Below are 21131 nucleotides of genomic sequence, written 5' to 3' on the forward strand. Positions count from 1 at the left end.
TTTCAGTACAGTTCAATAAGACATTCCCACAAAAATCAGCACAAATCCAAAGTGCTGAGGGTGTTGGACTTAAAGTGAGGAAATTCCAGGTTTAATTTGAGCAGTGAAATCCTGCGAGTGAATTTGTGCTTTATCTCTGCATTTGGAGAAGCTTCAGTTTCTGACAGACCTCTGAGAGGGAGAATGCAGCAGAGCCACCTACGTATTGCATAAGCATACCGATGCAGAAGATACAGAGCAAATATTTTACTTGACACAGCGATGCTTCATCCGGTCTACTTTTGCCTGTCTGCCGCTTGCCTGGGGTCGAGCAAGCGACTCTGTGCAAAAACACAAAGACAGGATCTGCAACATTCATCCGACCATCACGTTTCCAGCTTCATGTGTCGGTGGCGCACCATCACACGTGACTTTATAGTTTTTTTTCTTCAACACTGATGTTGGAAAAAAAGCATATTTGAAGAAAACCTGCAAACGCAGTCATGAGATCTAGCCTGTAGAGATCTCTTACAATGAATGCATACATAAACTAGACTTATACGCTGTTAAATGCACCAGGGTTTACTTGTTTAAGTGCCAAACCACAGTGTCATTCTTTTTTCTCTATATATCGCTCTCTCTCTCTCTTTCTCCCTCCCTTTCTTATCTGTTTCTCCCATTGGCTACTTCTCAGGGCATGTCAAGTCATAAGCCTGTCTCCCAGTGTGTGCAGTCTGCCAAGGAAGTGGTTCTAATTGACTAACAAGTTGCTGTTACTGGAACTCTCTCTCTCTCTCTCTCTCTCTCTCTCTTTCTCTGCCTTTCACTCCTTTTCTTTACCTTTCCAAAACCCTGAGAAGACTGCAGGGCTTCAGCTGTTTTTGGCAGGGAAAAAAAAAAAAAATCACTTCTTTGCACGAAAGTCAAAGTTACATTTTTTTCTGTTCGAGTCAAGAGAAATATACAGTGAAATAAAGTGTTTATGTTTGTTTGCATGTAGAAGTGAGAACGTTCCTTCCTCTTGGGGAAAATGTGGCAATCAATGTTTTCTTCCTACTCCCCTACCAAACTGTTGGAGAGCATTCATTTTGCGGTTTAATAGCCTATATTTGTACTTAATTCCCTGTTTTATTTGATTTCCACCTTTTTATTGCTTGCATCCTGCCTAAATCCAAGTGCATAAGAGCTCCATGAAGATCGTCTTTTGCTCTCTTGTACTGAATAATTCATAAAGCAATAGCAATTGCGTTTTGCTGCATCTGTAATTATGACAACCCAGTCTTATTTAGACAGTGTTCAATTATTCTGACACTAAGGTTTTAATTAAATGAAGGCATGGAATTAAGCAATATGAAAAATGAATTGGTCCAAAGTTTACTTGCTACGGTAGTCTGTGTTACTGGTGTTAATGGTGTTTGGGCATACACTGATTACATTATTTGCCCACCTTCCCGGCTCGCTCGACATTATCCCTTACTAATGTTTACCTGACGGAGACTTCTACTGGCAGTGTAAATTCTGACCCTTGACTGTCAGGAGCGAAGGCAGAGGTTGCGTGACATTGTTATGGAGCCGCAAAACCACTTAGGCTGCGTTTAGACTTACATTAGCACTGCGTAAAAAAAAAACACAGCCACCTCATTAATTTCAACGAGACATCTGCGTTGGCAAGATGGGGTTGCAGACACTCAGGGCTACAGCAAAAAATAAACAGGGCTGCCCGGCAAAAAAGTTGAACCGCGAAAACCTTTTCAACTTTTGCAATATCATACGTCATAACCAATCAATAACGTGCAAGCTCACATCTGTGGCAGATTTCTCTGTACCGTGAATGGGTTACTATAGGTATGGATATATATATATATATATAGCCATATTATATATATTAGATGGAGGATAAAATTATTGTCACCGTGATAACTTCCCCCAGTTTTTAAATTCTGTCATATTGTAATACAAATCATTGTTTTCATTAGCGTGGTGTCTGAAAAGCCTTTAAACTCATGGATCCCTTACTCTTACTGGACTTCCTGGGTTGTATTTCATCTTCATATGCCCCCACAAACACGCTCACTTGCGTTGTTTTAACTCCATGGCTGTTTTTCGTATGAAAACCATGTCAGGGAGGAGACTGAAAAGGGGGGAAAACACTGCTGTGTACATCCCATTTTCATCATTACTTTGTTTTTAACCAGGAGCACAGTCTTTCCTTAAGTATTTTTTATACCTTCAAAATCTTTTTGTAACATCAGTCATAAAGGGGTTTTGTAATACACTACACTATGTTGCCTTGTCAATAGGGGAGCCAGATCAGAAATTGCTCATATGAGTTGTTTTGGAAGGCAATGACAGGACGTTATTTGATGTTTAGTTTGGGTTTGTAATTTTTTTTTCTTCTAACATTTATGTAAAAAACTGTACTGCACACAAAGAGGGACACTATGTGATGAGAGAAGAGGGGGGAAGGGCACTACCAGCCAAAATGGCCAACAGGGATAAAGAAGAGGCCGAGGTCTGTCTGTGTGCTCGCTAGAGAGCTGGAGACACTGCCAGGCAAAGTTTCCATGTTTAACCAGAAGGCATGGAGACAGAGAGAGAGACACAGAGAAACAAAAAGAAAAAAAGAAAAAGAGAGATCGAATTAAAACTTAGGTAGAAGAGACCAAATGGGAGTAAAAAAAGAGAAGGAGCAAGAAAAAATGTCCAGCAAGAATGCAAGAGAGCAAAGGACAGAGAGAGGGAGAGAAAGGGAGCAAGACATCCAGAGAAACTGAGAACAAGAACCAGAGCGAGAGAGAGAGAGAGAGAGAGAGAGAGAGAGAGAGAGAGAGAGAGGGGAACGGAATGTGCTGACGCTGTGTTTCTTGTCTGAACTCCCCAAATTAATAATCAGCAGTGGTTTAGCCGAGCCGTGCCAGGAACAGGAGTCTACTGCCAAGCCCCGGCCAGGCCAGGCCCTCCCTGCTCCCAGCGTTACCCCCACTCCTCACCCATACCTCCTCCCCTCATCCCCCTATTCGGCTTTGGGGCCGAATAGGAGGCACTGCCTGCCTGTCCGGGCCAGGCCGGGTCGGGCCTGGCACACTGCCACAGGGCTTTTGCTTGTTCAGGAGTTTTGATTAAATCCTTTATTGTGCTCCACTCACGCAAAGAGCTAAGGCGAAACACCGAGCAGGACGGAGCGGAGGGGAGGAGAGAAAGCAAGAGGGGAGAGAAGAAAAGGGCAAAAAGGAGAGGGAGGGGAGGGAGGGAAATGGGATCTCTCTTTTTTCCCTCTTGCTTTCTCCTTTTCTCTTTCTCTCGGAGTGAAAAGATGTTTGATTTGGTCTATGGGGAGTTGTAAAGTAGATAAAGTTTTTGCTCGCCATCAGCAGTCTGTTTTTTTCTCTCTTTTTTTTATTTACGCTCCTCTGAATAAAGCCTCTTTTCATTCTTTTGTACGTTTACTAAATTGTTCTGGTTTTCTTATCATATATCGCATCAGCTAGACTACCAGACTACAAACTACCACAGTAAGATGCATCACAAGCTTCAAGTGTTTTAGGTTCTTTTTTCTTCTTCTTTTTTTTATGGAATACTTTCTGAACAAATGCAATACAGAAGACTAACTGCTGCTGTGCTTTTTTGCAAAACAGGTGTGCTTCATGCAAAATCCACCTCATCATATTTTATTGTGTTCCTCACAGATTTTATATATGCTCACAACATTATACAAGCTCTATATCCAACTGCTCCTAGTTAACTGTGCCCTTGTCAGGGCTGCAGCACCCCCATGGTCTTTCAGAGGCTTTGTGCCAGAAGTGTAACAGTGATTTGTGTTGTTGTTTCAGCTGTTTCTGTGCCGGACCTGAGCGAGCAGTTCACACCACCAGAGACGGCTCCTCCAGCCCTTGTCAGCCTGATCCAAGCCATAGAGAAAAGAGGTATATCCATGTCAATCGGCCAACGTTTTCGTCCGTCTCACCTCTCCGTCTTTTCGTCTCCGTGCAACTGTCTCCCTCCCGCCATCTGCCTCTTGCTCTCATGCCAGCCTTTGCACAAGTGTAGACATATACATGTGGATCCAGTCAGGCAGTCACACAGATAGGTAGAAGTGCACACACATTCACACACACTCACAGTAACTCTCAGTCGGTCAGTGACTTCATATAGATTTCCTACACTGAAGTTGAATGTGGTTTAAGTCAGAACAGTTCTCATTGGCCTCACTGAGAGTCCTGCGCAGTGGGTTTGATTCACACTGTGGTATTAACAAATAGCGCTCAGTGTGACTCCATTCACAGTTTTTCGTCTTTTTTCTGTCATTCCCTTTTTTAGTCTGTCTATCTGTCTCACACACACACACACACACACACACACACACACACACACACACACACACACACACACACACACCTAGAAAAGAACAAACATGCATTGACTCTGCTCTTGTAAATATTGCTTGCCTTGTGCATAAGCATTTCAAGGACCAATTCTCCCCCAACTGATTGATCACCTTCTCTCTGTTGTTGGATGTGAGACTGGAATGAAAACAACACAGCAAAGTTTGTGCGGAGTATTTCCAAAACAAATATCTGTCCATGTGCTTTGTCACGTACAAGTTGTTGCTTATAAAATGACATTGTCCAGCCGGTAATAAAATGTACGTATTGAGTGTCTCGTACCATGGGCTTCCATGTCTTTTACATCGCAGTAGATTATAAAGTCCAAGTCAGGCAGCCGTAGAGTCATCCCCTGCAGTGAGGGCTCGGCTCGCATGTGCATTTCATTTAATGGATATTTGTACTATTAACTACTATTGCTACCTTTAATTCCCATTCTCTTTTCTAATTAGCTCTACTTAACTGTGTTTTGTTGTATGTACTTGACAAAATTTTTTTGTCAAGTACAAAAGTTATGCGAAAATGTATTCAACTGTTTTGTTTCTTTTGTCTTTCTCAGGTTTGGACTGCAAGATATTGTATAGGCCAACTGTTTCCTCAGGTTCAGACAGCCCAGTGTACAGCCTGAGCTCTGGTGAGTAAGTCTGAGTCAGAAATGTACACTTAATACTTTTTAAATTAATATTTGTTATTGTATTGTTTAAACAAATTTTAATTTCACTCTCATCTTTAAAAATCCAGTATTGGTTAAGCTACACATTAGATACTAAAGGGACTTACAGAAAGTTTCATGTATATTTATGGAACGTTTTCTAAGCATGCACACTGTTTTTCAGCAATGCTCTCCGTGTATCATAAGGTTACTAAACATATTTTAAATCAATAAAAGTGGCCATCTACTGTTGGCCACCTACTGTGGCCATCTACTGTTGGCCATCTACCAGTCACGATTGTGACTGGTTTAAAGAAATGACTCAAGATGGCTGCCAGGAGTTTTCTCTGAGAACCTGGCCTCTTAGAATCTAACAAAAATCTACTGAATCCTTTATTGTATTCTCAAATTTAGTGGTTAATTGCCTCAAGTTGCATTTTATTTAAATTGCGGCTTAATATTGGGGACAATATTTCCACTATTTGCTGAGCTTGCGCTGCAGCCCAAGTTGATGGGCTTTTGGGCCTACTAGGACCTGGACAAACAGATCTGTAACCATCAACATTTGCTACTTTCATCAACTCCCGGTACATCCTGGTAAGACACATTATGCCTCCTAAGAATGCTAAAACATCTCCTTGTGAGGATGACGCTGTTGTTACAATGAGTGTACTCTCTCAATTAATGGAGCAGCAGAGAGGGATCTATAAAGATATGTTATTGCAGCAGCAAGATAACTTCAAATGTTTCATTCAGCTGATTATGGATGGAACTAACAAAAGATTGGATGGTGTTATCAGAGATGTACAGGAGCTGAAGACCAGCTTGGAATTTACCCAATCAAAGTTTGAAGAGGAGAAGATGGGATGCAAGGAGATTGAGTCAAAGATAAGGGCATTTGAGACAAACATTACTACCTCCAAGCAGGAATTGGATGCAATGCTCAACAAGCTGGATTACATTGAAAATCAGAACAGGAGAACAAATATTTTAATCGATGGCATTGCTGACGAGAAAGGAGAGAATTGGTGTGAATCAGAGAAAAGGTGTGAGAAATGTTCTCAAAAACTTGGGCTTAGATGGAATAAATATGGACATTGAGCGTGCCCAGAGACTTGGTCAGTTTCAGGAGAGGGGAAGGCCAAGGAAAATTGTTGTTAAACTTCTTCGCATTAAGGACAGAGAGCTGATTCTTTCTTCTGCCAAGAAATTAAAGGGCACCAAGATCTACATTAACGAAGATTTCTCGGAAGCTGTGCAACTGAGGAGGAAAGAGTTGTGGCCGAAGGTTAAAGCTGCCAGAGAGAGAGGGATAAGGCGAGTTTGAAGTATGATAAACTGATCATCATCCCAAGGGATGGACAAAGTCAGTTATTGGTCTAATGGGCTTTAAAGATCAGTTTTATATGTTTGTGTACATGTATGTGAGTCTGTGTTCAGGACTTATATGTATGTAGCCTACTTGATGAAGATAAAATAACTTAGGGTACAAGATATTTAATTGGATTATAATATAAGACTTATTTACTTTTAACTAAGATGACCAGCATAAATAAACTACCTAAAGGTTTAATACTTGCACATATTAATATATGTAGTTTAAGGAACAAAATTCAAGACTTGTCTTTATTTTTGCAACTAAACAAAATAGACCTACTCATGATTTCTGAAACTCATTTGGATCACTTCATAGATAATTCAGATGTTGATATAGGGGGTTTTCAATTTATAGAAATGATCGAAACAGGTTTGGAGGTGGTGTGGCCATTTATATACGGGATCATTTCCCTGTTAAACTGAGACAGGACTTAATGGTTGATGAAGTTGAGGTGTTATGGTTACAGGTACATATTCCAAATTTAAAACCGATTATTCTTGGTTGTTGTTATAGGCCACCTAGTGCCAGGATAGAGTATGTAAATGGTTTATGTAATATGCTAGACAAGGTGACTGAGGAAAACAAAGAGATATACTGGCTGGGTGATCTAAATATTGATTGGCTATCTGAGATTTGTCCTCTGAAGAATAAGCTTAAAACCATGACAGACACCTGTGGGTTATCTCAACTAATGGATCAACCAACAAGAGTTTCTAGTAACAATACAGGATCTTTAATATCAAAATGTATTGATCATATTTACACTAATAATCCTGATATGTGCTCAACACCTATTTCTGTGACAGTTGGCTTTAGTGATCACAACTGTATTGCTGTCTCCAGGAGAACTAAGCTACCTAGAGCCTGTCCTAAAATTATTATGAAAAGATCTTATAGGGTATTTAATGAGGAGTGTTTTTTAAATGAATTGGATAATATTAAATGGAATTTGATAAGTGATATTGATGATGTGGATATATCCCTTAATTTATTTATGGATTGTTTTATGAAAGTTGTTAACAATCATGCCCCATTAAAGAAATTTACAGTTAAAGCCAAAAGTGCTCCTTGGGTTGATACTGAGTTAAAGAGCATAATGGCTCAAAGGGAAGAGGCTAAAAAGGTTGCGGTTCTTTCTAACTCTCTGGAGGACAGAAAATGTTATTGTATTTTAAGGAATCAGGTGACCAAGGAGAATAGAGTGAAAAAGAAAAAATATTTTCAGAAGAGAATTGAAGACAGTGGTACAGATAGTAAGAGAATGTGGAATGTACTTAATGAAATCATGGGGAAAAAATCTACTTGTACTTCTTTTGTTGAATTGAATGGAGTTTATTTGACTAAGCCAATACAGATTGCAAATTATTTTAATGATTATTTTGTTAATAAGGTTTCTAATTTTAGAGAGACAATGAAATACACTGTTGATTCCAACTCAAATGAGCTAATTGAAAGGTGTATTATGAAAGATAAACTGTGTAGTTTAGAATTTCATCAGGTTAATGTTGTGCAGGTGGAAATGTTGTTGAGATCTTTGACTGTTGGAGGGTCTGTTGGTACAGACAACTTGGATAGTCGGCTGTTGAAGTTAGCAGCTGGACATATCTCTAAACCAATGTGTCACATTTTTAACAGATGTCTGGTTAGCGGTGTGTGTCCAAAACTTTGGAAGGAGGGTAAGATAATCCCTTTACCCAAGGACACAAAATCAACTTTTGTGGCCCAAATAGTAGGCCTATTAGTATTTTGCCTATTCTAAGTAAATTATTGGAAAAGATTGTATTTGAGCAAGTGCGAGATTACTTTACTAACAATGATTTGACCACTATGTTTCAGCATGCTTATAGGTATGGTCATTCCACCTGCACTGCAATGACACAAATGTCGGATAGCTGGCTTACATCAATTGATAACTCAATGCTGGTGGGTACACTACTACTGGATTTTAGTGCTGCCTTTGATGTGATTGACCATGACATTTTGATTTCTAAACTTATTAGTTATGGTTTTACTTCCTCAACAATTAAGTGGTTTAAGAGCTATTTGTCGGAGAGGTCGCAAAGAGTTTATTTTAATGGTGCATTATCTTGTAGCAAGTCCGTGGATTGTGGTGTTCCTCAAGGAAGTTGCCTCGGACCTTTGTTATTTTCAATTTTCACAAATGATATGCCGTATATACTCAGTAAGGCATCATTAACTATGTTTGCAGATGATTGTACTCTTTATTATGCAGCCCCTACATGTTCAGAGCTTAATCAGGTTCTGTCTTGTGAAATTAGCAAATTGTATAATTGGATCAACACAAATAAGCTTGTACTAAATCTTTCAAAAACTATGAGTATAATATTTGGTTCTAAGTATAGATTATCTGACAATCCTAAAATTAATATACAAGTTAATGGTCAAAATGTACAGCAAGTGAAAAAGGTGAAGCTTCTTGGACTTTGGCTCGATTCTACATTGTCATGGTCTGATCACATCAGCAAAGTTGTTGCTAAAATGGGCAGAGCTGTTGCAGTAATGCGTAAATGTGCACAATTTTTAAATTCACGGTTGTTTAGTCGTGTTGTTTGTACATTGGTTTTGTGTCATTTGGATTATTGTTCTGTTGTATGGTCTGCTGCATCATGCAGTCATTTAAAAAATTACAAGTGGCTCAAAATAAGGCTGCTAGACTGGTCCTTGGTTGTTCTTTGAGAACTAGTGTTGCAGAAATGCATGAACGTCTTGCTTGGCTGGTGGTCAAGCACAGACTATCTGCTAATATGTTAGGATATTTTCATAGAATTATTAACACTCGGATTCCAAAATTTCTTTATGACTATATAATTTACTATTCAGATATGCACTCACATTACACAAGAGGGGCGAATAGTCGACAGATTTCTTTACCCCTACCTAAATCTGACTCTATGAAGAGGACCGTGTTTTATAGGTCAATTGTGTTTTGGAACAATCTTCCAGTTGGGGTTCGGGATATCAAGGGAAAAACTGGTTTTAAAAAAAGACTAAGACTATATTTGTATTCAACATCATAATATTGTCTGGATTGGCTGAGAGTTGTTGTATAACGTGCTATGTTGTTTTGTATTATTTTACTATTATTCTAATCAGTACTTTTTGTATTGTTATTTTTTATGTGTATTAATATATGATATTTTTGTGAGTAATTGTGATTGTAATTACTCACATACGTTTTGTATGTATTGTTTGGACCCCAGGAAGACTAGCTGTCGTCTCGGCGGCGGCTAATGGGGATCCTTTTAAATAAACAAATAAACAAATAAACAAATAAATGTACATCTTATTTATAAATTGGGAGAGAATACAACCCACAACAGAATGGAGCGTTCAGATTCAGTTTTCTTTCTGGTTGATTGGGTTTGGTGTAGAGGTGTTCCTGTCTAAGAATTTACATAGTCAAATCTGATTGGTCAAGCGTTGCCTATAGTCGACTAATTTTTTTTGCTCATTGATATATATATATATATATATATATTCTCACTTGCGACTGAGAGAGAGCAAGAGAGAGAGAAAGCTGCAAGCCGCAAACAGCTGTTTCTATGTGCCTCCCCCTGCTGATTTAAACAGAGAAATGTTCATAAATTCCAAAAAATATTTAGTGCTTATATTTTCAAAATTTAATTTATTTATTCGAAACTAGGCTTTTTATTATGATTTATTGGGAGAAACCAAGCAATTCTATGTAAAATATTTTTTTCATAACCACATTTTCCCATCACTGCGATGTTTCCACTGTGAAAATGTGTGTGAAAGTGTGTAAAAATAAGTTAAAAAGCTAAATAACTTTGTATTTCTTTGGGCTCCAGAAGGTGAGACGTGTCAGAAAGATGTGGGGTACCTGTCGGAGTGTGTCCTGAACTACCTGAGAGACCTCCCGTCCCCCATCATCCCTGCCTGTATCTACGCTCACCTTCAAACTGCTCTCACGCTGCAGCAGCAGGTCCTACAGCAGTCAGCAGGTGGGTCTCATCTCATGAGGAAATGCTTTAAGTTGACACTAAACACCCATCTTTCTAATTAGGAAAGGGTGTCATCTTCTATGTATCTCTGTATGTTAAGGGTTTGTTAATGGGACATTAGCTGAGGTTTTAGCTGATACAAATCATTTTTTACATGAACTTTTGCTACTTTCCAAGGGGATTGCAGTTTATGCTGGTTCAGATGACCTTAAAATTGCTTGATATAAATAGGCAGTTCATCAGACCATGTTCTTCTTCCTTCTCTTTCTTTGTTTTTTTTGTTGTTGAATAATTAATTGTCAAAGTTACATTATTGTTGCAGGGCATTGCAGTTAAAAGATGGAGCTGTTCTGAAAATAGTCAGCTGCCATAAAGTATTGAATCTGTATTGTTGGAAAATCACACACACCAGTGAGGAACTGCTTCTAAGACTCCCAACTACATTACCATATGACCATAACATTACTTTTGCTTTTGCAAAAAACTCAAACCGACTGCAAGTTTATGTTCATACATTTCAACCATGAACTGAAACCAGTGGCGCCTGGAAAATATGCCTTTATCAATCTAAAAACCCATGGTATGCTCTGGAAAATAGTCTACAGTAATATTGAGCAATTTGCAGTTAATGGGCTTAAACATGCAAAGCCACCAGTATATTCTTTAAAAGAACAACTAAAGTTATATTGTCTTACATCTTTATTGGTTTTTGACTGCTTTAGATCTAGTATTGTGAAAATAACACTTCATTCTAGAAGTCGACCTGTACTTGAAACAGACGCAATAATCTCATGCTCTTGGTATTTTTTTGCTTGTTTTAAGAAAATATTTTTGGACTCATTTATATGATTTATAAAGATTCAGATTTTATGCATGGTAGACAAAAATGAGATTTTGTGCGGTGTAATAGAATAGCATGAGCCCAAAAAATGAGCTATGTGCTTGTGTTGTTAGAAAGGCACCGTTCATTGCTTCCCTTACTGTAATTTAAGTAAAAGAATTGCACAAGACCCAAACTGAGCCTTACATGCAGCTGATCGAGGTCAGTTGCATGTCAGCGTTGATAGAATAGAGCCAAACATCGGTAGAAGATGAGCTCACTGAGGCATGCTAGCAATTCTTCAGCTGATTCTCCTCTGCACAAGGGACTCTATGATTTGAATTCAGATATATACTAGACCTAAGACTTGATGGAGATAAAAGTGGGAGTCAGCATGTCTCAAATGCAGACTAAACAGTATGTACAATATTCTTTGTTAAATATCTTGACTCTCTTGAGATTCTCCTTATGTGATAAAACCTGATGGAATTGCGACAATAGTTTTATGTATAGATCATCTTCATGGTTATTTGAATACTTTTTGTCCAGATGGTGCAGCTGCTGGAAGCCATGACAGAGAGGTAAGCCTGGTCCTGGAGAACTCCACCTCCGTCCCTCTCCATCACCGTCTCACCCTGCAGTACCTCCTCACACACCTGGCCAAAGTCACCCAGGCGCAGGCCAGCCATGGCCTGGACACACACACACTGGGAAAGATCTTTGGACCGCTGTTGATACGGACAGGCCACTCCACCCCTTGGTTAGTTTTGGCTGATTGATATCTTCTACTGTACAGAAAAAAAACCTGTACAATAGGAAAAAAAAACCTGGATTTGTCATTTCTGTGAAACATTAGGCTACTAAACTAAATATGCAAATCTCAAGTCTGAATTGATCCAATTTGTCAGATTGGGAGTCTCAGCTATGTATTTTTAAACTTGCTATTGATTGACTGATTGATTTTCAGGTTGTCAGTGGATGAGGAGTTCCCTGCCCTTGTGGTGGAGAGGCTGCTGATAGAGAGAACCACAGAGCAGGACCTCACTCCTCCAGGTATGTTATTCTTTAGTAATCTTTATTCAGCACAAAGAAATGTTTATTTATGTGCAGTAAAATGATGATTATATTAGCTTTAATACAATATAAGGTATTTCTGTCATATTTTTAAAAGGTTTCTTACAGACAACTCTATACGAGTAGGTACATTTTTAGCAGATGTGTTAAGTGACTGTTGGGATCCATTCCATTAGTATAACATGCTTTTCATGTTGATCTTTGTGCGTCTATGTGTGTGTCTGTTTTCCAGTCCTTCCAGCAAAGCCAGTCAAGTCGAAAATGGCACCATCAGCCATGACAGACACAAGCAGCCTGCTGAATGATGCTGAGTGGTACTGGGGAGAAATCTCCAGGTAAATTACCAAAATAGATTACTGTTACTGTTGATTTTGTTCAGCGGTAATACTAAGTTTCAATATACACAAAACAGCTTCCAAAAATCGATGTTCCTTATATCACCTATTTATGACCGTGGAAATGATGTTATTATTTAGCTGTTAGGGTGCAGCTGATCAGGGTTAGTGTTCTTGAATTATATACTGCATGTCATGGTATTTGCAGAGAGGAGGTGAATGAGAAGCTGCGAGACACTCCAGATGGCACCTTCCTGGTCCGAAATGCCTCTAGTAAACTGGAGGGCGAGTACACTCTCACTCTCAGGTACAGAAACACTACTGTCAACCACACCAGTTAGAACCGCATTTGAATAATTACTATTGAAAAAAAGAAAAGAAAAAAGTGGCATTCAATAAGAAAAAATAGACCTTTGCTGGAAGTTAACATTCAGTCAACATGTGCTGCCATATGTCCTGTTATTTTCTTTGTTTCTCATTTGGCTCCTGTCTCCCCCTGCAGGAAAGGGGGGAACAACAAGCTTATAAAGGTTTACCACCGAGACGGGAGGTATGGCTTCTCTGAGCCTCTTACCTTCCTGTCTGTAGTGGAGCTCATCAATCACTACCGCCATGAGTCCCTGGCCCAATACAACGCCAAACTGGACACCAGGCTTCTGTACCCTGTCTCTAAATACCAACAGGTTGGTGACTTTGTATCAACAAATTCAACTACGGGCAAAATCCCTCTGCAAGCCTACTTTTGATTTAAACATCCTCAATCTATTTTTTTTATGAATAACAATAAGCAGGGCCTCCTTGAATTGTGTTACGTTGTTTTGATTGTCAAAGCGCTGATTTTGCTCTCATCTGCATTTGGCACGGCTCAGTTAGTGAAGGAGAACAGTATAGAGGAGGTGGGAGAGCAGCTGAAGGTCTATCACGAGCAGTACCAGGAGAAGAGCCGCGAGTACGACTCTCTGTACGAGGAATACACACGCACCTCACAGGTATGAGTTCAACACACACACACACATACACACACAACAGTATGATAAATCATACTTTGTCTCCTGTTTGTATTTTTCATATACTGCACAAAATATAAGCATTTACATGTCTTGGAAACCGATACAGTATATCCAGACAACAAAACAATAGTTATTCTACTTTAGAAATCTTTATAGCCATAATAGAAAATTCAAATGTAAATGAGAATATAGTTAATTTGAGTTACATAACAATGCAACAGTTTTTTATATATATTCAAAACCCATTAGGTAAAAAGATCATTACATTATGAATGTGTGCAGAATTCCAGTAGAACTAACTCAGACAAAGATATAGATAAGTGCTGTGTGTATGCAATGTGAAAGAAACTTATCTTATTAGAGTAAGACAGCATACTAATAATATGATAATAATAACTATTTGTATAGCACCTTTAAAAAAACAAAACGCTTACAAAGTGCTTTAACAGAAGAAACAAAAGCATAAACAAAATATAAATATACACAGCACATCAATACACATAACCATACATATGCAACAAGAGATTGGGCAGCTCTAAAGGACAGGAAGGAGAAAAGGAAAGTAGATCGAAGATAAGTGGAAATAGCAAGTTATAGGAGGACAGTCAATAAGTGGCGATGAAAAGATAAAAAAGGCAAAAGGATAAAAAGATAAAAAGACATCACACAGAGAATCACATAAAAGCAAGTCTATTAAAATGTGCTTTTAGAAAACGACCTAAAAGAAGTCACTGATTCAGCATGCATGCATCCGCCTCTGTGTTACCTTTTATATGACACTAGTAACAGTAGAGTGTCTCAACCAGAGTTTTAACATAAGCAGGTAGAAGACCAGATATGTGTGATAGCAGCAGCTAAGGAATAAATGACTAATACAATAAATCATCAAATGGATGTTACTATTTCCCACAGGAGCTGCAGATGAAACGCACAGCCATCGAGGCCTTCAATGAGACCATCAAGATCTTCGAGGAGCAGTGTGAGACTCAGGAGCGCTACAGCAGGGAGTCTTTGGAGCGATTCCAACGCGAGGGCAACGAAAAAGAGATTCAAAAGTAAATTCATCTTAATGTGCATGGGGTTCTTGATAATCCGGGTGTGATGCAACGGATGAATAGAACTTGTTTTACTTAACCAAAACGTTGAACCAAGGTGCTAATTTGGAATAGTATTTTGTCACAATTTCTTATTTAGCGTTTGCGCAACACATTCATAGCCAATCTCTCAAATCAGGATCCAGAGCAACTCGGAGCGTTTGAAGTCTCGTGTGAAGGAGATCCACGACAGCAAGCGTAAGTTAGAGACGGACCTGAGACAGCAGGTCTCCGATAACAGAGAGATCGACAAGAAGATGAACAGCCTCAAGCCGGATCTCATGCAGCTCCGCAAGATCAGAGACCAGTACCTAATGTAAGAATGAATTAAAGATTTACTCTGTGTCTGAAGTACAAAAAATATGTTGCAAATATAGGCACCCCAACACATTCACATACAAATGTAAACACTCACCTATTAACTATTAACCATATCTTGCGAATGATTGGTAAACTGTCAGCATTAAATCTGTGGTGTTCTGGCTTTGCAGATGGCTGACACAGAAGGGGACAAGGCAGAAGAAGATTAATGAATGGTTGGGCATAAAGAATGATGCTGATGAGTAAGTCTTTGAGATGAAGTAACAGCTCAGCAACTTGTGCTGTGATGACTGGGTGCTGCAATATCTCCACCTGTAATTTAGGGAGTGGCTGGAGCTCAGTGTTTTAGTCATTATATGACCTGCGATTGAGTATCTGCTGCATTATTTCTGTGTCTCCAGTTCCTACTCACTGGAGGAGGATGAGGGTTCACCCCACCATGACGAGTGTACCTGGTATGTGGGTGACATCAAACGCACCCAGGCTGAGGAAATGCTGAGAGGCAAATGTGACGGGACCTTCCTCATCCGCGAGAGCCAATCACAGAAGGGATCCTACGCTTGTTCTGTAGTGTACGTTTTCTTATTTTCAATTTTTTTGTATGATAATCTGTTTATTTATCCACTTAAATAACTGACCAAATGTAGAAATTGTTAGTTTAATAGCATGATATTTCCTAACAATCCGAACTAGGGATGTCCACCTTAACACAAATTTGTTACACGCCACAATTTTTTTTGACGCGTTAACGCAGGTTCTGTTATAATTGATCATGAAGCCCCTAGACATTATGACTGGAGAGTTTGAAATATGTCGGATTTCAATAGATTTTCCCAGTAATTGTTAATTGGTTTCCAATAAAAAATATACACACATTTGCATGAGAGAGTATTACATACTTGATAAATATACCTTTTTAAGGGAAATTTTGAACAGATAAAAATAAAGTTAAAAATGCGATTAATCACAATTACTGTAAATATTTTGATTGATTCACAGTAGGGATGGGCGATATGGCCTAAAATCCATATTGTGATATACATTGCAGCCTCTTGCGATAACGATATACAGTGAGGAAAATAAGTATTTGAACACCCTGCTATTTTGAAAGTTCTCCCACTTAGAAATCATGGAGGGGTCTGAAATTGTCATCGTAGGTGCATGTCCACTGTGAGAGACATAATCTAAAAGTAAATATCCAGAAATCACAATGTATGATTTTCTAACTATTTGTATGGTACAGCTGCAAATAAGTATTTGAACACCTGAGAAAATCAATGTTAATATTTGGTACAGTAGCCTTTGTTTGCAAGTACAGAGGTCAAACGTTTCCTGTAGTTTTTCACCAGGTTTGCACACACTGCAGGAGGGATTTTGGCCCACTCATCCACACAGATCTTCTCTAGATCAGTCAGGTTTCTGGGCTGTCGCTGAGAAACACGGAGTTTGAGCTCCCTCCAAAGATTCTCTATTGGGTTTAGGTCTGGAGACTGGCTAGGCCACGCCAGAACCTTGATATGCTTCTTACAGAGCCACTCCTTGGTTATCCTGGCTGTGTGCTTCAGGTCATTGTCATGTTGGAAGACCCAGCTTCGACCCATCTTCAATGCTCTAACTGAGGGAAGGAGGTTGTTCCCCAAAAACTCGCAATACATGGCCCCGGTCATCCTCTCCTTAATACAGTGCAGTCGCCCTGTCCCATGTGCAGAAAAACACCCCCAAAGCATGATGCTACCACCCCCATGTTTCACAGTAGGGATGGTGTTCTTGGGATGGTACTCATCATTCTTCTTCCTCCAAACACAGTTAGTGGAATTATGACCAAAAAGTTCTATTTTGGTCTCATCTGACCACATGACTTTCTCCCATGACTCCTCTGGATCATCCAAATGGTCATTGGCAAACTTAAGACGGGCATTGACATGTGCTGGTTTAAGCAGGGGAACCTTCCGTGCCATGCATGATTTCAAACCATGACGTCTTAGTGTATTACCAACAGTAACCTTGGAAACGGTGGTCCCAGCTCTTTTCAGGTCATTGACCAGCTCCTCCCGTGTAGTTCTGGGCTGATTTCTCACCTTTCTTAGGATCATTGAGACCCCACGAGGTGAGATCTTGCATGGAGCCCCAGTCCGAGGGAGATTGACAGTCATGTTTAGCTTCTTCCATTTTCTAATGATTGCTCCAACAGTGGACCTTTCTTCACCAAGCTGCTTGGCAATTTCCCCGTAGCCCTTTCCAGCCTTGTGGAGGTGTACAATTTTGTCTCTAGTGTCTTTGGACAGCTCTTTGGTCTTGGCCATGTTAGTAGTTGGATTCTTACTGATTGTATGGGGTGGACAGGTGTCTTGATGCAGCTAACGACCTCAAACAGGTGCTCTAATAGGATAATAAATGGAGTGGAGGTAGACATTTTAAAGGCAGACTAAGGCCTAGTCCACACGGACACGGGTATTTTTATAACCGTGACTTTTTTTACGCGGTTCGGCCTTCCGTCCACACGAAAACGCAGTTTCAGGGCCCTGTAACCAAACATTTTTGAAAACTCCGGCCAGGGTGAGCTGTCAGAGTGTGCGCCGTTATCCGCTGTGTTTGACGTCATATTGTGCGCCGCTAACTGCTTTGTTGATGATTCTTTGCAATGGCTTGACAGGGTGTTTTTGCGTTTTCATGTGGACGGAGATTTATTTTAAACCGAGCATGTGTGGACGGGTTTTTTTTTTAAAACGGAGGAGAAAAAACTCTGGTTATAAAAATACCCGTGTCCGTGTGGACTAGGCCTAACAGGTCTTTGAGGGTCAGAATTCTAGCTGATAGACAGGTGTTCAAATACTTATTTGCAGCTGTATCATACAAATAAATAGTTAAAAAATCATATATTGTGATTTCTGGATTTTTTTTTTTGATTATGTCTCTCACAGTGGACATGTACCTACGATGACAATTTCAGACCCCTCCATGATTTCTAAGTGGGAGAACTTGCAAAATAGCAGGGTGTTCAAATAATTTTTTTTCTCACTGTATATCGCGATATATAAATTATAATAGAACCATTTCAGACCAGGTTACATACACCCTAAGAAAAACCAAACTGCTAAATGTATTTATTTTTTTTAAAAGAGAAAGAAACATAGTGTAGTTTTGAGAACATTTATTGTTCAAAACTGTAATTATACAACATAATGTTGCAGATAAATAAACTTTAAGTACACTAGTTGCAGATAATTTGACAAAGAAAAAGCTTAAAGTATTGGATGTCTTCTCTTTAGTGCAAACCATTCTAAAAGGCACTACACTTAGTTAGTTTAAGTCCTTGCTTCTTAAATGCCATCCAAGATGCAGAGGACAGGAAAAACTGGTGTCTGTTTAGTTAAGGAACAGACACTGTACTGAAAATACTTTCAGTATTAGGCAAAGATACACAGATACTTTAAATAAAAACATATTTCAAACAAAGTTTCTTACCTGCAGCCTAATGTAACGCATTTGAGTGAACGCACACGCACGCACACACACACACACACACACACACACACACACACACACACACACACACACACACACACATACACACACACAGAAGAGTCAGGACTCTTCCCGGTGGGCCGGTCTGATAATAGTTATACATTGCAAGTTGTTAGCAACACCATCCGGCGGCCTGGCGCCGCTGCCTGCAGGTCAAACTGTGCAGCCTCCGCTCAACCTGTACGGCAGGGGCCGTAAACGTCCCGGTACATTTTTTGGTCCCACTCCGCCGCTGTACACACGCGCACACGCACACACGGCTGTATGTTCAGCGGGGAAGTAAAACGTCTGCAAACACCGGCTGCCAAGATTCCAATCGTCCGTTATATAGTGAATTGTCAGGCTGGTGAAAGGCTCCATGGTACGGCTCGACCACAGCTCCGTTGTAGCATCTTAAATCCAAACCAAGTCCAAATAATGGATGTTGCACCGGTCTTTTTCACCAGCTCCTTGTTTCACTTTTAGTCATGTTTACTCAAGATGACAATGACGCGTTACAGCCAGTTGCAGCTCGTGGCTCTAAACTTCGCGGGTAGATTGCGTCATCAACATGAATTATCACGATAGTGCAATATTATTAAAATTTCTATCGTAGGCCAACTTTGTATCGTTTATATTGCATATCGTCTATATCGCCCATCCCTAATTTACAGCCCTAATCCAAACACTATAATATTCATTGTCACTGTAATCTTCTAGCTATGAGAGGTCCACTGCATAGTTTCTCACCACCCTGAGGCACTAACACCTCAACACAAAGTCTTGTGTTTGAGATTGGGTTATAACCAGGTTGCAAGCGAGCACAAAAGTCAAAATGACACAATTACAATTATTAATAGACCTTTTTCACGTCAGACATTTTGACTCGGCATAGCAGGCAAAACCAAACTGCATCAATGAGGGCTCCATCAAGTGTCCCAGTAAGCCAGGCCTGTGAGCAAGCATGCACAATACTAGGACCCTGGAACTAGATCAGCTAAATGCAATGCATTCATTTTTAATGTTATCAAATTTCCTCCAAGAAAAGCCAAAATGCCTGCTAAGAAAAAGTAATGTATAAATTGGCCAATGTGGAGCAACTATAACAATGATCTCTGTCTTTCTTTCCAGTGTGGAGGGGGACACCAAGCACTGCGTCATCTACAAGACGGCCACAGGTTATGGGTTCGCTGAGCCCTACAATCTGTACTCGTCCCTCAAAGACCTGGTGCTCCACTACAAAAACGTCTCCTTGGTCCAACACAATGACCAGCTAAATGTAAATCTGGCCTACCCAGTCCTGGCCCGTTCTCAGAACCAGAACCAGCACCCCAGATGAATTATCCACCATCAGTGTACACGCCAACCAGGGTGGCGAAACTGAATTTTCACTCATATGCATTGGGAAAAAAAAATTATCCTTTGAACAATGCTTGTTCTTGTTTAAGTGGCGAAGAGAAATAGACTCAACGGCCCTGATTTTAAATTACATACATGTTGGTGCTAATTTCCTGCACCAACCCCTGTCCAGCAAAGAACACTCCTTGCTTCCAGCATGGCTTCAAAGTAAACACACTACTACCGGTACTGAAGCACTGTACAGCTAGCCTGGCTAACGCGTTGAGTTTTAACTTGAGGAGAGTGTTGCATTAGCCAGCCCTGACTGTACAGTGTCAGTTATGAAAAAAAAAAACTGTGAGAAATTCACAAGAAAATTAAAGCACACAAAATGTGGTTTTGAAGATCGTGGAGAAGAGGAAAGAAACCAGATGGAGGGATGATGGGAAGATTTACAGGAGGCACTTTTGTTTTTTGCCTGAACACGTGATAACTGTCCGTAGACAAAGGCCCGATCTGTCATCCCCAGACTGCCTGCAAACCCTCGGTAGACAAAAGCCTGAGCTGTCATCCACTGAAAGGACTGGCTTGGCTGAACCAGGCTGCTCGCTTCACACCTAAAGGCGGCTGAAAAACCAGGGTGTAGTCACTGAAGCCGAGAGGGCTTCAGTGACTACACCCTGAGGGTGTGGGAGGGAAAGAAATAGCTGGGGTTAATGTTTTTATGGGTTTTTGAAAAGATTGATTCAATTTAAAGCTTGCTTAAGTGCCATAGTAATAGCTTTGAATGACCACAAGCCTGTGTCACTAGAGGGGGGACACGTTGAGGTTGAAAGAAGGAAGGAGAGAATGAATGGCTGTCGACATAGACAAAGCTTTAAAAAAAATAATACACACATATAGGTATATTTTTTATGAAATGATCTTTATTTCCAACTGCTTTGGCTTGTTGCTCTCTCACTCTCTCTCTCTCGCTCTCAGTGGGCCTCCTTTTGAATTGACGAGGTACAACATACAGTAAATACTGTACTGCAGGATAAAAATGCATGGTACATATTTGGTATATTGTGAATATGGAATTTTAATCACAATACACTAGATGGAGAGGTACATTAATAAATGCAGTTCCACGTGATTCAGGTTTCCTTTTAAATGGAAATTGTGGAAAGACTCCAAGCATCAAACGTCTCTCTGTTTCAAACATCTTCCTTCTTTTTTTCACCCTATTTGATACTGTAGCATCTGTAGCCATTGACTTAGG

General features: G+C 39.9%; 1 protein-coding gene across 2 annotated transcripts in view; it reads left to right on the forward strand.

The window, feature by feature from the left end:
- The window catches only part of pik3r2 (phosphoinositide-3-kinase, regulatory subunit 2 (beta)), a 40821-nt gene extending 19690 nt beyond the window's left edge, over positions 1-21131 (forward strand). For both annotated transcript variants that reach the window (XM_028592590.1, XM_028592591.1), the window contains exons 3-16: positions 3810-3902; positions 4921-4995; positions 10222-10374; positions 11744-11954; positions 12162-12247; positions 12501-12603; positions 12812-12910; positions 13106-13286; positions 13473-13592; positions 14526-14668; positions 14847-15023; positions 15199-15270; positions 15430-15600; positions 19664-21131. In XM_028592590.1, coding sequence (XP_028448391.1) covers positions 3810-3902; positions 4921-4995; positions 10222-10374; positions 11744-11954; positions 12162-12247; positions 12501-12603; positions 12812-12910; positions 13106-13286; positions 13473-13592; positions 14526-14668; positions 14847-15023; positions 15199-15270; positions 15430-15600; positions 19664-19871 — 1892 coding nt within the window. In that variant the 3' untranslated portion in view covers positions 19872-21131. The remainder of the gene's footprint in view (positions 1-3809; positions 3903-4920; positions 4996-10221; positions 10375-11743; positions 11955-12161; positions 12248-12500; positions 12604-12811; positions 12911-13105; positions 13287-13472; positions 13593-14525; positions 14669-14846; positions 15024-15198; positions 15271-15429; positions 15601-19663) is intronic.

Source organism: Perca flavescens, chromosome 12, assembly GCF_004354835.1.
Source record: "Perca flavescens isolate YP-PL-M2 chromosome 12, PFLA_1.0, whole genome shotgun sequence".
NCBI classification, from domain to species: domain Eukaryota; kingdom Metazoa; phylum Chordata; class Actinopteri; order Perciformes; family Percidae; genus Perca; species Perca flavescens.